Source organism: Astatotilapia calliptera, chromosome 5 (assembly GCF_964374335.1).
Source record: "Astatotilapia calliptera chromosome 5, fAstCal68.1, whole genome shotgun sequence".
NCBI lineage: Eukaryota > Metazoa > Chordata > Actinopteri > Cichliformes > Cichlidae > Astatotilapia > Astatotilapia calliptera.
The window spans coordinates 25,856,935-25,879,110 of NC_137426.1; the positions used below are offsets into that span (position 1 = coordinate 25,856,935).

A 22,176-nucleotide genomic window follows, 5' to 3' on the forward strand; every position below is an offset into this window, starting at 1 on the left:
TGCTTGATCTTGGAGAGAGCAGTGGGAAACAAATCTCACCTCAAGACAGTAAAGAATAATCATGACTAACAATTGGAAATGCAATAATAAAATAATTCCATGAAATTTCACTGCATATCATTTAACATGATCAAATGCCCGAGTGAAACTATTGAATTGGTTTTGAGGTGAGCTTTTTTTCAATTCGCATATTTTATTCTACTTCAATTTGACTCTAATCTGTATTCCGGTCCTAATTTTTTCACTTAAATTCCATTTCAGTCCTTTCTCTTAATTCTATTTTCTCATTTTCTCTTCTGATATATTTTATTGCATTCTATGCTGTGAAAAATAACCCAGCAAGAAAGGAGTGTGTGCAAAACGTCAAACGGCTCTTTCCGAAATAAATTCCATCCATCATCTTCTACTAGTCATATTTCTTAGCTAATACAGGGGAGCCGAGCATTTTCCAGCTGACATAGATTTTTAGGCAATTTTAAAACAATGTTTGTCAACTTACAACTGCAAAGAATTTGCAAATGTATCATCTATAGAAAGTAATACTCTTAAATGATATCAGAGAATCTCACAAAAAGTAACCAAAATTTACAATGACAACAAATACTGAATGGCAGTGATCATGGCAGCACTGCATTAAAATGGACACATTTCTGCAAGGACTGAGCTTTCTTGAAACTACTGTTAATGCAAACAGGAGCTACATCAGTAAATTCAAGTTAATACTCAATCATGATATTAAACAATTTATTAAAAAAGATCAAAATCATCTAAAAGATCATCTTGTTGCTGCAAAAGCCAGGGTGTATGACATATGGTCAGCCTCTGCATCTGTGAAGGTACTACTAATACTGAACAACACAAGGCTTTACTTACTATAGCAACACAAAAAACTCACAATGGCAACAAGGATATCAGTTAATGGAAAGAAGAGACGGGGTCACCACATGGCCCAGCTTCTTAGTTCTTGAAGGCCCTCTTTAAAAACAAACTGACAAAGCTGAACAGAAAAGTGGTTGATGTTAACCAAAAACCGAAATGGGCATCATGGATTGATTAAGCGTCTTTGTGTTCATGTATTCCCGTGCGTGCACGTATGTGCGCGTACATATCCATATCCCAGTCCTTCCAGTTGCAAGTTCTTGTCACAACAGCAGGTAAATTACCACGAGCAACAGAGCACTCAAAGATTACCCTCTTATAGGATTAGCATTCGCTACCTGTATGCGCGTTAGTGCACGTGCGTATGTGCCGATCTCGTATTTCGTGGCTGCGGTTTCGATTGTGTGCTTTTCTCTACACACATGTACTGTACGTGTGAGTCAGATAAAAAGAAAAGAGAAAGTTTGACTTTGACTCCTAAGCTGCTTTGTTGATGCATTATTCATCTCTCCACAAGCTGCACCTTAAAGCCTTTGAAACTATCTTAGCTACTTCAACTGCGACTAAAACAAACCACAAACAGTCTCGCTTTTCTTTTTTCTTTTTTTTTTGTTGTTGTTTTTTGGTTTGTTTGCTCATCGTATGTACTTACACCAAACAGAAGCTGTTATTGCTAAAAGCAAGCTGAACTTAAAGGAATCACACCCGCCAGCGCTCATTTCCTTTGACCTCGTCTGTGTGGCTGTGGTTGAAATTTCCATTAAGCAATCACAGTTGGAAATAACAACTGTTTTGGTAGTTATTTTCCTGATTATCTGAATCAGTGTTTCGACAAACAGACGCTACAGCTTTGTGTTTCTCATGTGTGACAACTTCTATTTCTATTGCAGCTGAACTGACTTTACTATCTTGAGTTCACATAGTAGCATTTACAACCTTGATCTCTGGTCCTGGTGGGTGGGGGCGGTGATGTTGGCAAGCAGATTTGAGCTTTTCCTTCTCTCTGTGTGTTTCTAGACCCCAACATACTGAATATCTGTGCGCTGAGCTGCAGGCCAAGGTGCTCGAGTGCTACAAGGAAAATCCACAGGAGACTCTCCACTGCTCCAGCCTGGCCAAACAATACATGACCTGTGTCCATCAAGCAAAGAAGGTAGGGCACAGAAGTCATCTTTGTCAGCTTTAGTATCTTTTGCATGTGATATTTAGTCGAAGGTTTGCTTAATTCGGCGTATTAGAGTGCAGTTTGTGTTGCTCTAAATAGTTTCTCTTATCATTCATTCCCCTCAAATTTCCTTTGAGAGATGTACCAACGTCCCTTTTTTTTTTTTTAAAGCTTTGGTTTTCAAAGTTGTTGTTGTTATTTGGGGGGTTTTTTTTCCTGGCTTGCCAGAAGAAAAAAAGAAGAAGAAAAAAAAGTTCCTTGCACACAAAAAAACGACAATAAAAAAGGATCCAAGTTGAGTTTTAGCAAAATAAAGGTCAGAGCGTTACCATCAACAAACTCTTGTTTATTTTCCTTTATTCCATATTTTGAGTGAGGGACACATAAGGACATATTTTTAAAGCCTTCTTCCCCCCGTGAAGACGAGAGAGAAGGCTGGCTTGAATGAGTCAGACCTAGGAGTTTGACAGCCAGACTGACAGTGGACCAGAAGGGTGCAGAGACAAAGAATCCCTTCAGTACCTGCACAGAATCAGTTAACTTCTGAGAATCACCATCTACGTGTTTGTTACTTTGACACTTCGAGTAGAAAGTTAAATCAATACAACGTGCTCATTGAGCGGATTTATAAGTCACCAGGCGTGCACTGTGTTTGGGGACTTTCTGATAGGAAGATTACACCATTATTAGTGTATTAAAATCAGTTTTGGCATTCAGTGCATTGAAATGCATTCTGTTTTCTGCAGATGCTTTTGCAAATAGTGTTCAGACCCTATGCTTATCTACAAAGTGCTTATTTTAGCCAATTTCTCCATCAAAAAAACAATAATGAATGGGCCAATTTGCACATTATTATCATGACAAAATGCACTGATACGGCTCCAAAGTAGATAAAAGCCACAAAACAACAATTGGTGAATTTGGCAGTTTAAACGGTTGATAAAAGCAAAGCAAAGGCTCACAATAAAAGCAATCAGTCTTTTTAAACTGGTTCAAAAGATCAGCTTGCTATTGGGATGTAGCTCTTTGAGGAAATACAGTGCATTTGAGTTTGTATATTAGACCAGTGTTTGTATGCATGTGCTATATAAATTCTCATAGGAAGTGTTTGTTTTTTTAAAGAATAGACGGTACTGCACAATAAAGCCAAACAGTTTTTGTTTTCTTTGAAGCCGGCCGAGTTTTAATTCATATCCAATTAGGCAGATCTTTGACTGTGAATGGAAAATGAAGGAGAAAACACTACGGAGGCTGAAAGAAGGCAGCTTAAAGGGCAAATGAATGAAAGGCAAAGATCCAGTCTATATAAAGCACATCAGCACTGTGCCCATACATTTATACTGTTTTATATTGAAGAGAAATAAAAAGTTCCTAACTTTCCTCTTGGTAGAAAGAGGATGGATTTGACTGATGTAGATAAACACAACATAGTTCATTTTGTCCTAAATATAGTTTTAGATCTCTGAATTTGCCACTATTGGCCACGTTTTTGAATCACTTTATACTATATCCCAGATTTAATTTTATACTAGGGTGCTGCTTTATTTCAGTTTTTTGCTTTCTTACTTGAAAAACCAGTTTCGAATCAGGACATTTTATCACTGACATCTTCTCTGTCTAACCTTTCTTTATAGGGATAATCTAACAGATTAAATCTTTCTTTTAAAGAGTAACCTGTACTACTCGTTTGAAGATGCTGGGCTTTTCAGTTTGACCTTTAAGACTTTTGAGATTTCTATCCCAAGCTGACGCGTAAAAAGCCATATAAATGTTTCTGGATTTAAACTAGAAATATGGAAACCTAAAAGATTCCATATGTAAGCGTGGCCTTAAACTATCTCCATCTAATATTTTGTCATGTATTAGGATATCCTTTTTTCCTTCCCGCTTCCCTTATCCACCCATCTTCTATATTATCTGTTCATCCGTGGATCTTTTCCTGGTGCTGTTGTGATTGATCCCCCCTTTTTCTTTTAGTCACCATCCTCCATGGTTGCCATATTAAAGCTTTTTTCGCTGAACACATTGTCACATTAACCGGTGTTTAGCTCTGTTCTGCACTGCTGCCCGTGGAGCTCTCTTACATCTTATTCAGGTCTGACTATGTATGTTTGCCTCATCCTAAACCCACCCCTGGGGAGACACTTTGCATATTTCATACATGGGGATAAAAAAATCACTAATTTGGCTAATACGGCAAGTAAACTTTAGCAAGTAATTACACATTGCATTAGGGTTACTAGCAGGGAGGGAGCACTGATAATGGACAGATGGCGCCAGTGAAAGTAGTAGTAGTAATGAATCCAGGAAAAAGGTTTCAAACAAAGATTTTATGTGAGGGACCAGTGCATGCTTGCTAGTTATTCTAGTGGAGGTAATAGTTACTGTACTCTGTGTTTATTTATTCAGCTTTAGCTTTAAATGGCTGTGAGATAGTTTGCAACACAACATCCATCATTTTCTTTACTACTTATCCAAATCAGAGTTTGAGGATTTGAGGGGGGCTGGAGCCCATCTCAGCCACTATAGGGCAACAGGCCGGACACACCCTGGCCAGATTACCAATCCACTGCACAGAGACACACAACAACACATGCTACATTCACATGTGTTTAGTTTAGAATCACCAGTGGACTTAATGCGCATGCCTTTGGACTGTTTGAGGTAGCAGGAGTACCTGGAGTGAAAAGTGCAATATTGTATAAACCCCCTGTGGAAAAAGGCCCTGGTCGATTGTTATACTGTGAGGTGACATCATGCACAAATTTATCAATATATTCGCCCATCATTAATACATTTCTCATAAAGCTCCAGTAGGCGGAAAAGTTCCCCTCCCTCTACCTGTCTGTTCCAAAACTTCCCCAACAAGATGAGCACAGGTATGTGGAAGTGCTTCATATAAGTGCAGACTTTTGGCTACACACGGGATTCAAACCAGTCTCCCTTTGCATAGCCTACTGTAAAACCTGAAAGCAAAGTGATCTGTTTTATAAATTGCGAAAAAGAAGCATTCCTTACACTGCAGGTACTTAGCTTAGGATCCTCAGATTTTTGTTTATTGTTCTTTAAGATTAAACTAATCCTAAAATATCCCTCAGTGCAAACAGAAAATGTTAATATCTAATCTGATATAATTTAATTTGTCAGTCTATGTTCACACTTTGAAACTGTTAAAACAATAAAACTCAAGTTTCACTTAGTTTTGGAATCTGGAGTGCAGATTGAGTGTAATGTGCACGCGAAAACTAATTTTAAAATTGTCTTTTGATCACAGACCTCTGTCCAGGAATTATCCGTTTTATAGAACTTGGTGTTTTCTGAGTTTTTATGGAGCTATTTAGTAATGCTGGGTTAGACTACGTTTGGAATGATGCCCAAATGAAGTATAAAAGAGAGGGTAGATGAGTAGACCTCCCAGCAGAGCCCCCTGATCAGTCAGCCTTAATGAAAAGAAATAAGTGGGTTCTCCCAAGACCCCTCTGGTCATGCAGACAGCTGTCCAGTCTGCTTGTGTGTAAATGGATCTGACAGGGCCAGCAGCTTGGCAGAGCAGAGCACTTGGACGAGCGTTTCACCAGCAAAAGGTTCAGCATTTGCTCCAGGTGGAAAAGGGTCAACAGGGAGCAATATGCACTGCAGATTTAGTCATTAGAGAGAGCACTGCATCATATTTCATTATGAAATATAATGTTCTATAGACCCTGGAGAAAATGTTTTGTTATGGTCGAGACTGTTAATAATAGAGCTAGTGCCTGTGCTTGCTCCTGTTGTTGTAAAGGGAAACTGATGTTTTTTACTTTTTAAAAAATCGGAATAGGACATGTTTTAGAAAATTCTATTTATTGCTCCAGGAAATACTTGAAAAAGACTGTCACAAGAAAATCTCCAATTTTCAACCAGCTTTTACATAATGTGTGATTTCTAAATTGGATGCATCATTTGGGAAATGTCTCAAATCTGTTATCCTTCATAATTTTGTAATTTAAAAAAACAGTTTTTCCTCCTTGAGTGAATGACTGATACATCATATTTTTGAGATGTTGGTTTACAGAGATTTTTGTTTGAATTAACGAGCAGAGTAAACTGGCTTTCATAGCCTGATAAAATAGAAATTAAAAAAAGACATGCAACATTTGGATGCAGTGATTTTTTTTTTTTGTTCTCTGCGGTGCAACAATAACACAACTGCTCAATAGGCAGCAAAGCTTTTAGCCTGGTGAAAACCTCCAGACAGCTTAAAGGCTCTGTTCTTTTGTTATCTGCATTTGCTTGTAAGGATTTTCAGAAGCAGACACATTCTTCCCTATGATTAAAGGGAGAAAGCTGTATTTTTCTGACAAATTACTCGTTGTCTGAAGTGGATACCTTATGGTTCACACATCATCGTTTTCTCTCTTTTGGCTCTTTCTTTCTGAAGCATGACAGCTATTGAATAGCACGTGTCTGCCTAAAAGCTAAATCTTAGTTATTTTTGTTGTCCACCAGACACTCGTGTAAGCAAAGTTCACATTTGTGTACATCAGCAGTAGGCTCATACGATTTAGTGGTCAATCCTGTCAATTCCACAGAGCTGAGAGTGACTCACATGACTTTCCAAGAGTTTATTCATGTAGACGCTGCCATATATTTCTGTTACTCTCAATTGGAGTGTCTATGCTCGCCAATCAATCTGCCAATAAAACCAGTGGCTTGCTTATCTGTCTTTTCTGCCAGAGTCTTGATCTGAACATCACTAGAGTATCTATCTCAATTTTTTCTGTCTCTCACTTGAAGTCCACCCAACTCACTATCTGCAGCGGCACAGCCTTCCTTATGTCACTCAGAGGTTCTTTTATGTTTTATGATTCATGCATGGATGCACACACATACACATTTTTCACACATTCTACCCTCTGCCATCTATTAAAGACAGTTGGTTCAGGATATGGCCTTTCACCTCCTCTCTGCTATCACTCCCCTGTCCCTCTCCTGTCAGTGTCTCAGCTCGGGCCATTGTCATGCATATGGAACCCACTGAGTGCGTGTATGTGTGAGGAGTACAGGGTAAATGTCAGCTCACCAAGGCCCTACGTTATCATGAAGCTCTGAGCATTTTGTCTGTCTTTCGTGTGACAATATCCGTCTCATATTTTGTCATTACTGTATATAGACATTTCCATTGCAAAATTTCTATATTCTAAGCATCTGTGTGTGTTTGCATGAGCACAAGCCCACCGAATAGTCTGAGAATTTTTGGTTTTCATGATCTAGTCTCGCATTCAACCTCCTTCAGAGGAAAACAAAACACAGCCATCCTCAAAGTCATATTCAAGAACAAACATTTGTCAACCCACCACTTACAATAATTGTCACCCCTCCTCTTCTGCAGTACTCCAAGGTTTCAGTGCCAACTAGTGCAGAATGCTAATGCTATTGTTGCCCTATTTAATACAATCAGCCTGGGCTAACAATATCATATCACCACACTTTCTGTTGCATGTCACATACTTAACCCACTTGAACCTGCTGGTCTTCAGTCCGTGGATTTTTGTCTGCTCTGATGTGTTGATATGAATGAGCAGGCCCTGGTCTCCAAGGCTAGAAAACTCTCCATCCAGCACCAATTCAAAGATAATCTCTATTCATAACAGCAAGTCTGAAAACACACGAACATGGTTCACATACAATAAACATGCCTCCTGCACATTTGGGCAGGTGTGACATAATAAAATGCAGAGGTTGGTATAGTGCACAATAGCTGCTAGCTTAGACAACAAAGGTCCCACAAACCTGTCATAATTATTATTCTCTGTGTGGTTACAAAGTTGCTTTGAACAGGGCATGGTTGTTGGCGCCAGATGTGTATAACCATTTCTAGGATTTACAGAGAATGGTCTGGAAAAAGAGAAAATATCCAGCGTGTAGCAGTTCTCTGGGTAACAATTGGGACAGGCTCACCGAAATTGGATGACAGAAGATTGGGAAAGCATTGCCTGGTCTGATGAGACTCGATTTCCTGAGATTCAGATGGAAGGGTCAGAATATGACATAAACAACATAAAAGCTCTGCTCCATCTTGCCTTTTAAGAACAGTTCAGGCTGCTTTTGGTGCTGGTGGAGAGGGGGACATTTCATTGGCACACTGTGGACCCATTAGCACAGCTCGAACATTGTTTAAATGCCACAGTCTATTTGAGTGTTGCTGCAAACCATTTCCACCCCTTTATGACTACAGTGTGCTTGTATTGTAATGAATGCTTTTAGCTGGAGAGCACACCTTGTCTCAAAGCTAGGATCATTTCAAAATGGTTTCTTGAACATGACAATGAGTTTACTATACCACGGTTATATTTGTGACCAGATCTTAATCTAATAGAGCACCTCTGGGATGTGGTGGAATGGGAAATTTGCATTATGCATGTGTTCCTCACAAATGTGCAGCAGCTATGTGAAGCTATCATATCAATATGGACCAAAATCTTTAACCAGTGTTCCCAGCATCTTGTTGAATCTATGCCACAATTAAGGCAGTTCCGAAGGCAGAAGTGGAAGCAAGCCAGTAAGAAGGTGTACCTGATAAAATATGCGGTGACTGTGTGCAAGTCTACACTTGTAAATAATATTTTAGCATAATTTTTTTTAATTGTTTGTTTTCTCCATGCCTTTTTCTGTTGGCAGTTAGAAGTTAAACTTGGCACATCATTATGGGGGAGATTTATATTATTAGTTGATTTGCCTTGTGTCAGCAAATAAGATTAACAAAGAGAAAACTATTCCCACACCAAGCCAGTTGGAATGCTACACAAGCTTCCAGCTGGCTTCAAAAAGATATTAGTAATATAATAACATGACGATGGTGCAGTGCAGGATGTTGTATGTTTGCATGTTTATTTGCATCTCTTATCAGATTTGTCATCTGAGTGCTTATTTGTGTAGCATATTTGTGCATCTGTGTAGCACAATCCCTCCCGTTTCCAAACATTTTAGTTGACGTTTTCCACACATGCCACTTTGAACCACAAATTCACTTACTTCAAGTAGCTGTCCATTTCTAAATGTAGTGCCAGCAGCATCTTAAGTACCTCTCAAGACTACATTCAGCGTAGACCTCCATTGCTAGGGAAAAGAACAGGATGGCTCTAGCGCTGGCAGACTACTTCCCTCTGCTTCTCCCTCGTATTTCACCTGCAGGTAATTCTGGCAAGAAGAAAATCTCTTCCGGACATGTTCGGGCTGCAATGATGAAGTTGTCTGTTTGGGGTTTTTTGTGTGTTTTTCAGCTAAAAACAACAACAACAAAAAAGATAAGAATGTGGATGAGTGTTTGAGATGGAAGAGAAAGGTGCCCGTCACCAGGGTAATGGATGGAGACTGATGAAAGAAAAGAAGCTGGTAGAGGAAGAGGCTTACACATGGCTGTCAGTGAGAAAGGGTTCATTGAAAACTGTAAGAGAGCGATACAGAAGGAAAGAGTGGATGATAGACAAAATGTAGATAGGACGACTCTGTCAGTGGAAGGAATGGAAGGGCTGAAGTAGGGAAAAGGAAAAGAGGAGGAAGCTGTGTCAGTCACTATTGTGAGAGTGAGGAAAAAGCATAAAGATGGTAAAATTAAAAGCACACAAGGAAATAGTAGTGTGGTGTGTGTGTGCGCACGCGTGTTTGTTTTTGTCTTTTTTTGTTTTTTGCATGACTATCAGTAGTAGCAGGTGGTGAGCCCCACTGTGAGCCTTGGCCTGCCTGCTAACTCTAATCTGATAACGCAGCCATTCTTCAGCAGCGGTTTGCTCCAACACACACACACACACACACTCTTTTATATGTGCACTCATGCAGGCACACTCGTATATAGACCCAGTCAGTTCTTTATACTGTATTATCCCTGTTATTAATATCATTTTTATAGAGTCCTAGTTTTGCTCTTACATTGATTATAGCTCCTGCTTGCTTGTGAGAACACATTCATGTAATTTTGCGTGTGTGTCACATTCTCATACACACAGGCACATATTTCTGTCTTTTTATGACTGTCTTTCTCTTTCACCCTTTTACCTCCTTCCATTCCATCTCTCCTTCACATCCATCATCTCCAAGGCGACCGCCCCATGAACGCACAGGCCACATAAAGATTAGCTGGTCTCTCTCGTGTCCCTCCCCTATATCCCCTCCACTCCCACCTACCCACCCCACCATGTGCCTGTCTCTCAAGCCTATAGAAACACTCCATCAGCATCCAGCCAAACATGTCTTCCATGCTGCTACACTCCACGGACCGCAATCACCAACATGCCATCGATCCTTGGCCCCCCCCCCCCTTTGCCAGGTTTCAGCTGCCACGTGTCTTATTTCATTTGGCTAAAAATAACGTGTCAGTGTAAATTGTGACAAAAGAGACTTGCTATATGAGGACTGGGGAGCTCTTTAATTTCAGAGTGTGACTACCATTATCGACTTAAATAATCCTCTATTTAATGTTTGCAGTCATTAATCAGAATCAAAGATACTGGATAATAAAATGCTGTTCCAAAGGAATGTTGACATGTTTGGTTTAGAAACTATTTTTCTGCATAACAGTGAAAAAGAAATCATCAAATGAATTCAAAGTGTCAGGGAGTTTGTTTCTTTAACAACTATAAACCAAAAGAAAGACTGAGAGAGAACCTTTTAGTGATTCTGTACTCGCCCCGTGAAGTTCACCTTGAAACTTTGATTATTTGCTAAGAGTGGAAATCTGTGAAGCTTTCAGTGATCATGATGCAGAACTGATCAAAGTTCATCATTTACCAACAATATCATAGTTATGATATTGGTGTCTTATCAATACCTCTCAAGGCTTTCATTTATGAAGCACCCTGATTGGATTTGGGACTCTTTTGCTTGGCTCCCAGCTTAAAGTGTGCCACATTTGCCTCACTGGTTAATATAACCCACAACAGAAACTCTAAAACTGGAAACACAACTCCAAAAGAGTCACACGGTTGTGTAAGTAAGCATTATTTGATAACCAGTGTGCCGCCATATCATTTTAAAAGGCACAATGTAAGCATTGTTTTTGCAACTTGTTTCCGGTGCAACCCCGCCCACCACCAACAAAACAATTTAATGTTCTTACACGTGTAACCAACCAGCTGACTAACTGCACTGGAGGCTTCCTGGATTGACTAATGGAGTGTGTGGCTGTCGTACTGACTGGGTAATGAGTGAATCGCTGTGTGTTTATAAAGCAGTCATAGCCACGTCCACTGTGAGTATCTGATTGACAGTTCTGCCTGGCAACTGTCTCTGTCCCTCCTGAGAGAGGGAGAGAACTGCGTGCTGTTAGCACTGAGCAGAGGAGACAGTTATTGATTTTCTGCTTGTCTATTATTTTTGTTTTTTGCAGAGAAGAAGCGAGTGAGTGAGGCTCCTCTTCTGTGTGCTGCAGATGCTTACGCGTGTGTCCACTGTCTCCATGTTGCCTATTAGCTTAAAACTGTGGAAGTGTGAACACGCGCACGGTGTGCACAGCGTTGCTTCTGTGCCTTTTTGACGTTCAAAGTTGATTCGCAGCCAACAAACGCAACGATCTACTCCTCAAACTGCTCGCTAATTGGACAGAAACTGGCAGGTGGAAGAAAACATGCGTTTGTGTGACTGTATGTTGTCTCTGTCTTTGTGTGAATCCATGTTTTTGTGAATATTAAATCTAATTATGACAGACAGATTTACAGTGATGGTAAAGTCAACTTTAAACTTTCAGTGCTGGTGAATAGAAAGCATAAAAGATAAAGATCAAGGCAAACCACAGCTCAGTCTCCAGGTGTGAAGCTATAGTTTTCCAATCTAGCACAGATTCTTGAGGAACACATCCATAAGGCAACATTAAAACCTTTGTAAAGGGTAGGATTTTTTTTCCAGTATAGCTGCATTAGAATACATTAGCTCAGTGTACCTAATAAACCGGCAGCTGGTGTATGTCTAAACCTCAGCACAGACCTTGAGCTAGAATATTTGGCTGCCCTTGCTGCCCACAGTTTTGTGCATGAAAAGCTTTTCCTGTCTTTAAATTATCCAAGTGAGGATGGCGGCAGTCCAAATTTAGACCTGGGGCACCAAATTGAACTGTGTGTACTGTGGGGGGTGCCAGGGGTCAGTTTGAAATTCAGGAACTACTTCATACACTATGCATTAGGCATAATGTTCCGTCACAGTGCTGTGTAAGAGTGTGGCAACACCAACACCCCTCTCGCCACGCGCGCGCGCGCACACGCACACGCACACTGGTGTATGCATCAACTCCTGCTCGCATAAACAGCCGCTTTCACACAAATAGTGAGTTTTCACGCACACATGCAGACACACACTGTCCCCCTTTATATCTCAGAACGTGAGTGGAACAGTAAAGCTAAATCCCCTTGTCACATTTGCCGCTCATCTCCAATTCAAAGGCACAGGCTGCGATGCCCTCGGATGCACTTGGCAAGTGAACAGCTAACCTGCCCGCCAGCATATCTGCCTGCCAGCCGAGCACAGGGGTAGTTAGCATGCCAACTAGCACACCCAGCAGCGTCAAGCTAATGCTTCACTAACCCTGTGTTGCCCCGCGTCTCTTCCTGCAACTGTGTGTTTGGATGTGTATTTACGCTAGAGGAGTTCAGTGTAACCCCATAGTAAATTGGCTTTCCGAAACAAAATTAGCTACAAGTGTAACTCTGTGTAAACATATAAAGACAGTACTTAATAATCTTATTTCAAGAGACTGCCAGGTCACTTGGAAAGTATTTTGATACAGAGTAAATCTCCAAGGCTGCTATTCTTCATCCCCCATTTAATCTTTTCGCTGCTTGGTTCCAAAATGAGGTGTCCTCTAAATTATTAAACCATGAGACTGGTTCTTACTTGGCAACTATTAAGTACAGTCGCTGTGCTAATATCACAATATATTGTTCTGCTTTTAGGCGATAATTCTTCTTGGGGTGGGATAAACGTCACCATCTGGTACTGAAAGTAAGAATCCAATAAGAAACCGCTCCAAACTGCATGCTACACCAAGAGAAAAATCGTATTTTGTGTGTGTGTGCTGCTGTGGAATGGTCTATATTAACAGGCACCAAGCAAATATGATCCAGTGCTCTTGATGACAGAATGAAAATGAGTAAAATCAGATAAATTACGATGACATCTTCAGCCTCTGCAGATTGTCTTCTGTTCAAGTGCCTGTTGCAGCTCTTGGGCTGCACAGCAAATCCCCAAAAAATCACCTGTTATGAGTGTGGCTAAAGTATGTCAAGTGTAGGTCTACTGTAGCAATAAACCACTTTAGACCTTCCCTGCAGCTACTCTGATTCACTGGATTAGAACCTGTGTGTGTGTGTGTGTGTGTGTGTGTGTGTGTGTGTGTGTGTGTGTGTGTGTGTGTGTGTGTGTGTGTGTGTGTGTGTGTGTGTGTGTGTGTGTGTGTGTGTGTGTGTGTGTGTGTGTGTTCTTGTCCAGCTAGCTTTGTAAAGACCAGTATGAGTTTTAGACCTTGGTGGCGAAGACATTTTCTGGAACTGTGTTTGTCTTTACATTGTTTCCCATTTTTCTAAATGTAGTTTAGCAGCAGTGAAAGTAGCTACAGGCTAAACACGTTCCTGCAGAGGTCAGACCTTCTGCAGAAGCTTGTCTTAGCATTAGCCCGTTATCCCGAGGGCTGTTGACATCTCCAGTCCAGTGAAACAAAAAATAGGTTGCATTTTTGTTCTTTTGTTTTTTCTACACAACTTTGGATCCATCATATTGAGAAAGTAAATATAGTTATGTCTTCCACCACTTGGCAGCTACCTGAATGAATTTTGTTTACCTTTCGAAAGAAGGTTAAAAGCAGAATAAATAAGCTCTGCTTACAAAATACGGATGTGTACTTTTTGTGCATCATTGTGATGACATGTTCTTGACACTATTTGGGATACGTTGACACTTAGAAATCTAATTTAGTTTTAAAAATGGATTATTGTTTAAAGAAAATTCCATACAAATCCATATCTCTGGGTAATCATTGATATTCTCCAGACTAGAAAGATGATCGTGTCCCCAAAGTTGTTAGCTGGAACTGTAATTTTCTGCGTTAAGTTCCAGATATTTTAAGATGTTTAGGTATTTAATGTGGTACTGTTCTTTGTATACTGACCATCCATCATCAGGCTAGTTTGTTTATAGTAGGGAATAGATTTCCCATGATGCATCCTGGTTTCTCTTACTTGTCTTTTGGATTCTAGCAAAGTAAATGTATTATTTGACAGTTGTTCTTCTTTTTCCACTCCCTTGTCATACCCCCCCCCCCCCCCCCGTTTTCCAGAGCACTCTGACGAATCATGGTTGAGAAAGTCAAGAAATGGAGGAGATCTGAAGGAAGAGTGCATGTCAAGTCTGTCCTGTTTTTGTTGTTTGTTTTTGCTTCCCTTTCTATCAATCCGTCCATTAATTTAGCCATGTCAATAAATAAATAAATAAAAACTCATCCTACTTGGTTTTTGAGTGTATTATCTTGACTTGTCACTCCAGCGTGTACGATGTGTTGATTTACGGTCACGTTGTGCCAGCACATTCCCGCTGTCTGTGAAATAAATCCCAGTGATCCAGTGGTGATGAAACTGCAGGTTTGTATCGTGTGTTGTGGTGAATGGCTATCTCTTGTCACAGCATGCTAATAATGGTTCCACTACTGGAAATGGGGTCGTGTGCACCCTTCTGACAATGCTGTGCAGGCCCAAGGGCTTATTGTGCACTGTGTGCATGGTTTCATTAAGAGGGAGAAGCGAAAGGAGAGTGAAGGAAATGAGGGATAAATGAATTGGAGGACAGATGAATACTGAAGCATGCACCAATTAGAGAGAGTGTGTGTGTGTGTGTGTGTGTGTGTGTGTGTGTGTGTGTGTGTGTGTGTGTGTGTGTGTGTGTGTGTGTGTGTGTGTGTGTGTGTGTGTGTGTGTGTGTGTGTGTGTGCTTTTGCGCTGTACCGAACCTGTAAGTGTCATCACATATAGGTGAATGTGTACACATGAGCAACACACCGGACGGGGCACACATTGTCCCTGCTAGCTGTGTTTCCATGGTGACAGCAGGGGTTCGTGCTAGCAGCAAGGTGTGGAGGAACCTTCCAGATAACCCTGAAGGTCAGCACACAGAGCTACAGCTCACAGCACTACTCTGTACTCACACACTTAACCCCCTCCGTGTGTGTGTGTGTGTGTGTGTGTATATATACGAGTGTGTGAAGGAGAAGGACTCTGTCAAGATGCATTTCCACTTATATATGGACATGGTTGGCCACCCTTGGAATGACAGAAGCTTGTTATCACACACATGCACTCGCACATACACAGACATTGTACACGCAATATGCACACATTCACACAGCAGAGACACATAGAATATTAATGGCCTTACAGTGTACCCACGCAGCTCTTCCTGAACGTAAGAATGTATTCACACAAGTGGCAGTCGATGTGAATGTAGTGGAGTGCGTTTGTTAATGATATCTGTGAGGAGTGATCTATTGATCACAGTTTGGGTCCCATTCATCACCATCACAACATGATATCAGACAATACAGTGGATCGATCCATTGACTCTGCAAAGTGCAAAGTTGTATACCCTGAAAACACTGCCCACAACACACTAATGCTAATGAAGTGCCTTAAGTTAGCCAAATATCTTTAAGAGGATAGCTGTTGACACATGCTTACCTGTATGACAGCAGGCGTGGCTCAGCTTCAGATGTGTTCTCACTACTAGGAATATTTAATTTGGTTTAAATCAGCGAGCGTGCAGAAGGCAGGACATTTACCTCCACTATTGTCACATACATGTGATCTGAATACCTTTTAATGTCTAACTGAATGCACAATGCATGTGTGAGAACAGCTTAGCCCTCAGTCACACGGGCTTGGGACTGGCCGTCAATCCGTTGGCAACCTTCAGGAGCTAGGAGAAAGTGTAAATTCTGTGAATGCTGTTGCAAAAAGAGTGCAACAAAAACATCTTTTTGATTTCTTTGGTCATTGGCACATCTCCACAGTCATCTGTAGCTTCCACGGAACGCTTACTCTTCCAATTACTCTTCAAACTAGAGATGGCACGATACCACTTTTTTATGTCCGATACCGATATCATAAATTTGGATATCTGCCGATACCGATATGAATCCGATATATTGTTTTTTAATCAACAAAACTGTTTTTTAAAATATCTTGCTGCATTTTGCAAGTCTGCAAGTTCATACTCAAGTTTAAAACAACAACTACACTAAAGCTATTCTGTTATACCTGTATACAAAAAAAATATTTCATAGTTCAGCAATACTGATCAATCTAATAAACTTAAACCTACACCATCCTCCCTATTCTGGTATTTTAAAGAGTACTTAGCGTAAATATTAAGCAACCTAACTAATAGGGTTCCAACTCCCAGCAACAACAAAAATAAATAAATAAAAAATAGGGAACCACCCCTCACGCTCCACCTCATGATGCTTAATCAACGTAATCAACCTTAATTTGATGCAGTGTGAAAAAAAATGCACAGAAATCAATTATTTTTCAAGAAATATTAAATAGATTCAACATCTTTCTTCAACAAAATTGCAGACTGCACACATGGTACCTTCCCAAAGGAAAAAGTGCTATAGCTTACTAGGGTATATATATTAGACTTAATAGTCACTATGTACAGTAATTGACTTCTATTCATTTTACATCAAATTAAAACTTTGGGTGTCAGATAATTATTTATTAAAAGCTAGACATTTTAAATGAGAATAAGAAAGAAAAGTATGTCTTTGTGCCCCCTTTTCCCAGTTAATGCCCTATCGGCCCCCCTGGCTAAACTTTGCTAGATCCGCCCCTGCACAGTTACCAGCGTCAGCTACGTAGAAAAAGATCCTCGAGTAGAAAGTAATATTAAATACATTCTAACAACAGCTGATCAAGCTTAAACGTGCTGCTGTTGTTCAGCCGCTGGTTTGCTCTTTCTGGCGCAAAGTGGACCAAAAACAAACAAGAGAGACTCACGACAGAAAAGCCGATCAGCTGATCATTAGCAGTTTCACGATTGAAGTAGCAGCCGGAGAGCGAGAGGCAGTCGCTCGTTAAGCTTAACGTGGGAATGCTTTACAAACATTCAGAGATGGACTTACACACTTGCTTTACTTCTCTCGGGGATAACTTTGTCGGAGATGAAATGCCAGGTTGCTAGCGAAGCTCCAAATGCCAGGTCCCGCATGCCACAGCTGCACTATCACGTGATGCATACTGCTCCGACGTTCTGAGGCGAGTTACAGCGTGTTGCAAGTTTTGTGAGGTGCTTTCGTGATATTTAATGGATCGGATTACATTTTTTATTTTTCTCCGATATCCGATCCAGTAATTTAGGTCAGTATCGGACCGATACCGATACGTAATATCGGATCGGTCCATCTCTACTTCAAACTGTACTGAAATTTGAAAAAGTGTGATGCTAACTGGAAATGCAATGTAAAAAGTTTTGCCTTACTTTGAGGCGAACATTCTCCATTTCCAGTTTGCGTTGCACTCTACAGTTTCACCGCTGCTTGACGAGTAGTTTTAGAAGTGTTGGCATATAAGCCAGCATCATCTGTGTAAATTACTACCGACCTTTGCTACCTGCTAATGACTAATCAGGCTAGAGACCTCCAGCAAACACTTGCCAACTGGTTGCAGAATACAGAAATTTCTTCAGCAAACAGTCATTACCGGGGTGTCACTGTCTGCTCTCAAGGTCTCTGTGACTCAGCTCTTTTATCTAGCTAGCTGTAAGAATGCACTCTGTCAAAACCCTTAAGCCTAACCTACAAAAATGTAGTAGCCCATAACTGACATATGCTCATTTGAATTGTGACAAAAGTGTTTCAGCACATACAGAGTGTGAGAATCCCACTGTCTACCACAGGTAACTTCTTGTTGTTAGCATAGTGTTAGATATTTTTAGCTTTGATTTGGGGTGGGGGGGTTTTTCACTAACACAGATTAACAGCGAAGCACCTCACACGAGTCAAGGGAGAGCCATCAACTGTTAGCCATTAACTGTTGCACGCTGTCTCTTTGCTCTGTTGCAGAAAGCTAGCATAGGACAGTGACAGCAAGTCAAATGATAAAGAAATGAAGCCCAGCATGGCCATCAGTTTTGTCTGTCACTGCCTCCGTCTACAAACTCCACTTCCTCAATTGGGATTAGGCAGCTCTAACCCAACACACATGGCGCACATATTACCTATATTAAAGTCAGCACCATATTAGAGGTTTCAGCCAGTGACTCTCATATCCCTTCCTTCTCCCTGACATTTCTTTACAAATACCAGCTTCTATTCACTCTGTTATTGCCTTCTTCCATTCAACAACTCTCTGATTAAACAAGCTCCTGAAAAGCCCAGGCACTGCTATCTGCCATTTGGCTTTTATTAGAAACCCACCCCCTTTAATTAAATTGGTTGAATTACAGAAATATCAGGGATATTTTGCCAATATATTGGATAAGAGAGCACAATGGGTGAAAAATAATGGAAGAATGGGCTTTATGAGATGCTTTGAATGTGGTTTGGTGATGAAATGAGATAAACACTATCTTGATAGTGCGGGGGATGTTTGTTTTGTTTTTTAAGGAACTGGAGTTTGTACAATCTGAATGAGTCTCATTAAATTTATGTCACCGCTAAAACTCATTTTTAATGGCTTTTTTTTTTGTTCCCTCGAGACTGGATTTATTTTTCGCTGCCTCCACCTTCTTGAGCTCCATCTCAACCGCACACCCTCAGCACCGTGGCTTTCTTTTCCCGCCCTATTACAGTGGAAGACACGGGATTGAGGTTGCCGTGGAAACCAGCCGGGCTTTGATTGGGAGAGGCAGCTGCTCGGTGCAAGGTTAGAAGATGGCTACTCACGCCTTGCAGTGTGCCACTATTGATTTCCAGTCTTTACCAATTACCGGGCCCAGCTGAATACAACGAGTTCCAGAAAACGTGCATAAAGCAGAGGACGCTGTGTGTGTGTGTGCCGCCGAGGGTGGTGTTACTGTAATGCTCATTTTGCAGCCAGCATGCAGTAATTGTCTTGCTTTTTTCTTTTTTTTCCACCCACTTAAGTGCATGTGTTTGTCTGAAAAGTGATCCTTTGAGCTGTTGCCACAGTTTTGACCTGTCAGACATCCCGTAGCTTTAGCTCGACACGTGCTTGACAGTCAGCCGCGGAGCCTAATGTTGTATGTTTTATCAGCTCTGCACCATCTCCTTTGTTCCGTTCTTGAAATGCTGTTTGTCGGCTGTTCTTTCTCATCCTGCTGAAGAGGTGTCAGGCTTTGACAAACTGCTGCCCTTTGAAAAGACTTAATGGGGATCAATTCAAGTAAAGTTAGACACTTAGAATTCACATGCAGTCAGATAAAAATGCTTTTTCATGCACACACATTCCCACACATGTAACTACTTCTTTCTGGAGTTCACACAGTAGTAAAGTTATTTGCCCTACACTTCTCCCTCCCTCACTGTTCCCCCACTTCTCTGTTCTTCCGTCTTCGCTCGGCCAACTTGGCATTGCATGAGTGTGAATTCGACAGTGAGCCTAATTGGAGTGTGTGGCTGCATCAGTGACAGTCACCGTTCTGTTTCTGCGCACGCTCGCATGAGGTTCTTTTGCTAATTTTAATAGTCTTTTATTAAACTGCCCGAATGTGAACTGGAACTGTCTGCTGGTGATTTTAATTAGACCCCCCACCAACAACCATATGCATAAACATGCAGCTCGGCGAAGCAGTGGAATGGATGGAACCTCAGCCTGGAGGGACGAAGAGGAGGAGAAAACGGGAATAGAGTAAGAGGTGAGTTACATTCAGCGTTATGCTTGCGATTTAGGAGATTTGTAAGGAGCCGCTGTGTTGTTACACTGTCACTTCACAGACAGGAGGCGGTTTGAACCTACTAGTCAGCTGGGGCCTTTCTGTGGGACTTGCATGTTTTCAGTGTGCCTGTGAGAATTTCCTTCCACAGGCAAAATGTAACAACTGAGCTAATTGTTGATTCTACATCAGCCACAGGTGGGGGTGTGGAGTGATTGACTGGTGTATTCAGTAATTTTAGATGTCATGATTCTCACACAAAAACAATAGGGTGAAAATACAATGTCTTCAGTGACTTAGCCTTACGATCAGCAAGTCTACTGCCTGTAGCTGTCCATGTGTCCAGTCCATGTAGTGAAGCTGCAAAAGTTAGACGCATTAAGAATGCAAGAAAATTGTAATCTTGTGAAACATGAAAGTAAGTGAAGCTGCGACGGGTGGAGACCATGTATAGGCGTGTGAAAAAGAGTTTTCACCAGACTCTGCAATGCTGTGGAAAACTCCCATAATGTTTTCATTGAAATTAAGAGACCAAGAAGCAGTCAGGTGCTGATGATCCAATACACGTGATTATTGATCGTCAGAAAGTGTGAGCGTCTCTATAAAAGAGACGTTTTAGCAGTTTGCTGCTCTGGAGCATTCAGGTGTGTGCTAACACAATATAACCGTTTTCCCAGGAGTGGACAACCCACCAGTGTCATCATCACAAGTTAGACCATGCAGTGTTCGGAGCAATTACAAAAAAACAAGATCTATATGTTGGGTTAGCATGTTAAACGTCATAACAGCACCGTTAGAAGTAGACTGACCGAATATCTCTTGTTTGGATGGGTTGACAGTTGAAAGTCTGCTGCCATGTTCATTTTAGAGAGAACAAAGCTTAGGTTTGCAAAGTTGCAACCGAAAAAAACACAAGACTTCTGAAAGTGGACATTTTTTGCGACAATGCATAGCAACACACTTGGAGGAAACCAAATACAGCGCATCCGCACAAACACCTCATACCAGCTGTCAAGCACAGTGGTAGAAGGGTGACCTAGGCACCCTGCAATCCTTGAGTCAACCATGAACTTCTCTGTATACCAGAGTTTTTTAGAGTCAAATGTGAGGCCATCTGTCTGACAGCTACAACTTGGCTGAAATTATGTCATGCAGCAGGACAGTAATCCCAAGCATAGCAGCAAATCTACAACAGAATGGTTGATAAAGAAAAGAAACAAGGTGCAGCAATAATTGTGCCCGGCTCATTCAGGACATAGTAAAGACGGGACATGGCCGAGGCCGTCACACTGTGGCACGGTCAATGTCCAGACCTCAAGACAACAGAAATGCAGTGTAGGGACTGTTTAGAAATGAATGGTCACAATGCTTGAACTGAAGCAATGTTGCAAAGAAGAGTGGGCCACGATGATATGAGAGAGTGATAAAGTCATGCAGTAAATGACTACTGCAAGTTAGTGATGCTAAAAGTGGTTCTTCTTCACATGACTAAACATAACACCGAACAGCTTCGTTGCCTGCGCAAGTTATCATGTCCCAGACCAGCCTCCCAAATGCTGCAAATAATTTTCTAGTAAAAACAATTTCCCATTGTAATCATTTTCTCTTTACTCCTCAAAGTCAGGCTCTCTCTTCCACTCTAAAGGACAGATAATAACATCTTTTCTGCAAATACCCAGAAAATGTTATTTAAGTTTGTCCAGTTTTCTAATATCAAGATAAGATAAATAAGGATCTGCCACCAGCTCCAAAGTGCACACTACATAGGTCCCAGTTAGCTGCCCTGAAAATTTTGTCTGCATTTGTCCCCCAGAGAGAAGCACTGTCTGTCTCATCCAGTTTGTGTCCACTGACAGAGTGAAAAAAGTACAAGGGATGGTATGGCTATGAAAAGGGAATAGAGATAACCAGAGCGTCCGGAAGCAGCAGGGAACCTGACCCAGGTGTCTGGAGGGAAACAGCATGTGACTTGAGTGTGAAGCAGTTCAGGAACCCTACACTGTCATATGTGACACTAGAGGAGTAGGGGAGCTTGGAACAAAAGGGAAAGCAGAAGGCTGAACAAACCCAATACACCAGTGAAATCAAAGAGTAAGGGAGGAGAACAAGGGAAAGAGGTCAAGGTTAGGAAGGACAAAGAATTTCATCTGGGACCAGAGGGCAGGAGAGAGAGGGACAGAAAGAGAGAGAGAGATGAGCATGACATAAGTTAGAAAGGTGAAAGAGGGAGCGAGAGAGAGACTGGGTAAGAGAGTCCGCTGAGGCCAGTAGAAGCAGTTCGAAGAAGA

At 41.2% G+C, this 22,176-nt stretch overlaps 1 protein-coding gene across 5 annotated transcripts in view; it reads left to right on the top strand.

Annotated features, from left to right (window-relative positions):
- Positions 1–14,501, top strand: part of chchd6b (coiled-coil-helix-coiled-coil-helix domain containing 6b) — a 52,387-nt gene extending 37,886 nt beyond the window's left edge. For 3 of the 5 annotated variants that reach the window (XR_013909053.1, XM_026168465.2, XM_026168463.2), the window contains 2 exons: positions 1,897–2,032; positions 14,340–14,501. Coding sequence is in view for 4 of the 5 variants with exons in the window: in XM_026168465.2 (XP_026024250.1) it covers positions 1,897–2,032; positions 14,340–14,363 (160 nt within the window). In the remaining variant the exon portion in view is untranslated. Of the gene's footprint in view, positions 1–1,896; positions 2,033–12,960; positions 13,005–14,339 lie in introns of those variants that run through there. The other 2 variants (XM_080301384.1, XM_080301385.1) reach the window with 1 other exon arrangement.
- The last annotated feature ends 7,675 nt before the right edge of the window (positions 14,502–22,176 follow it).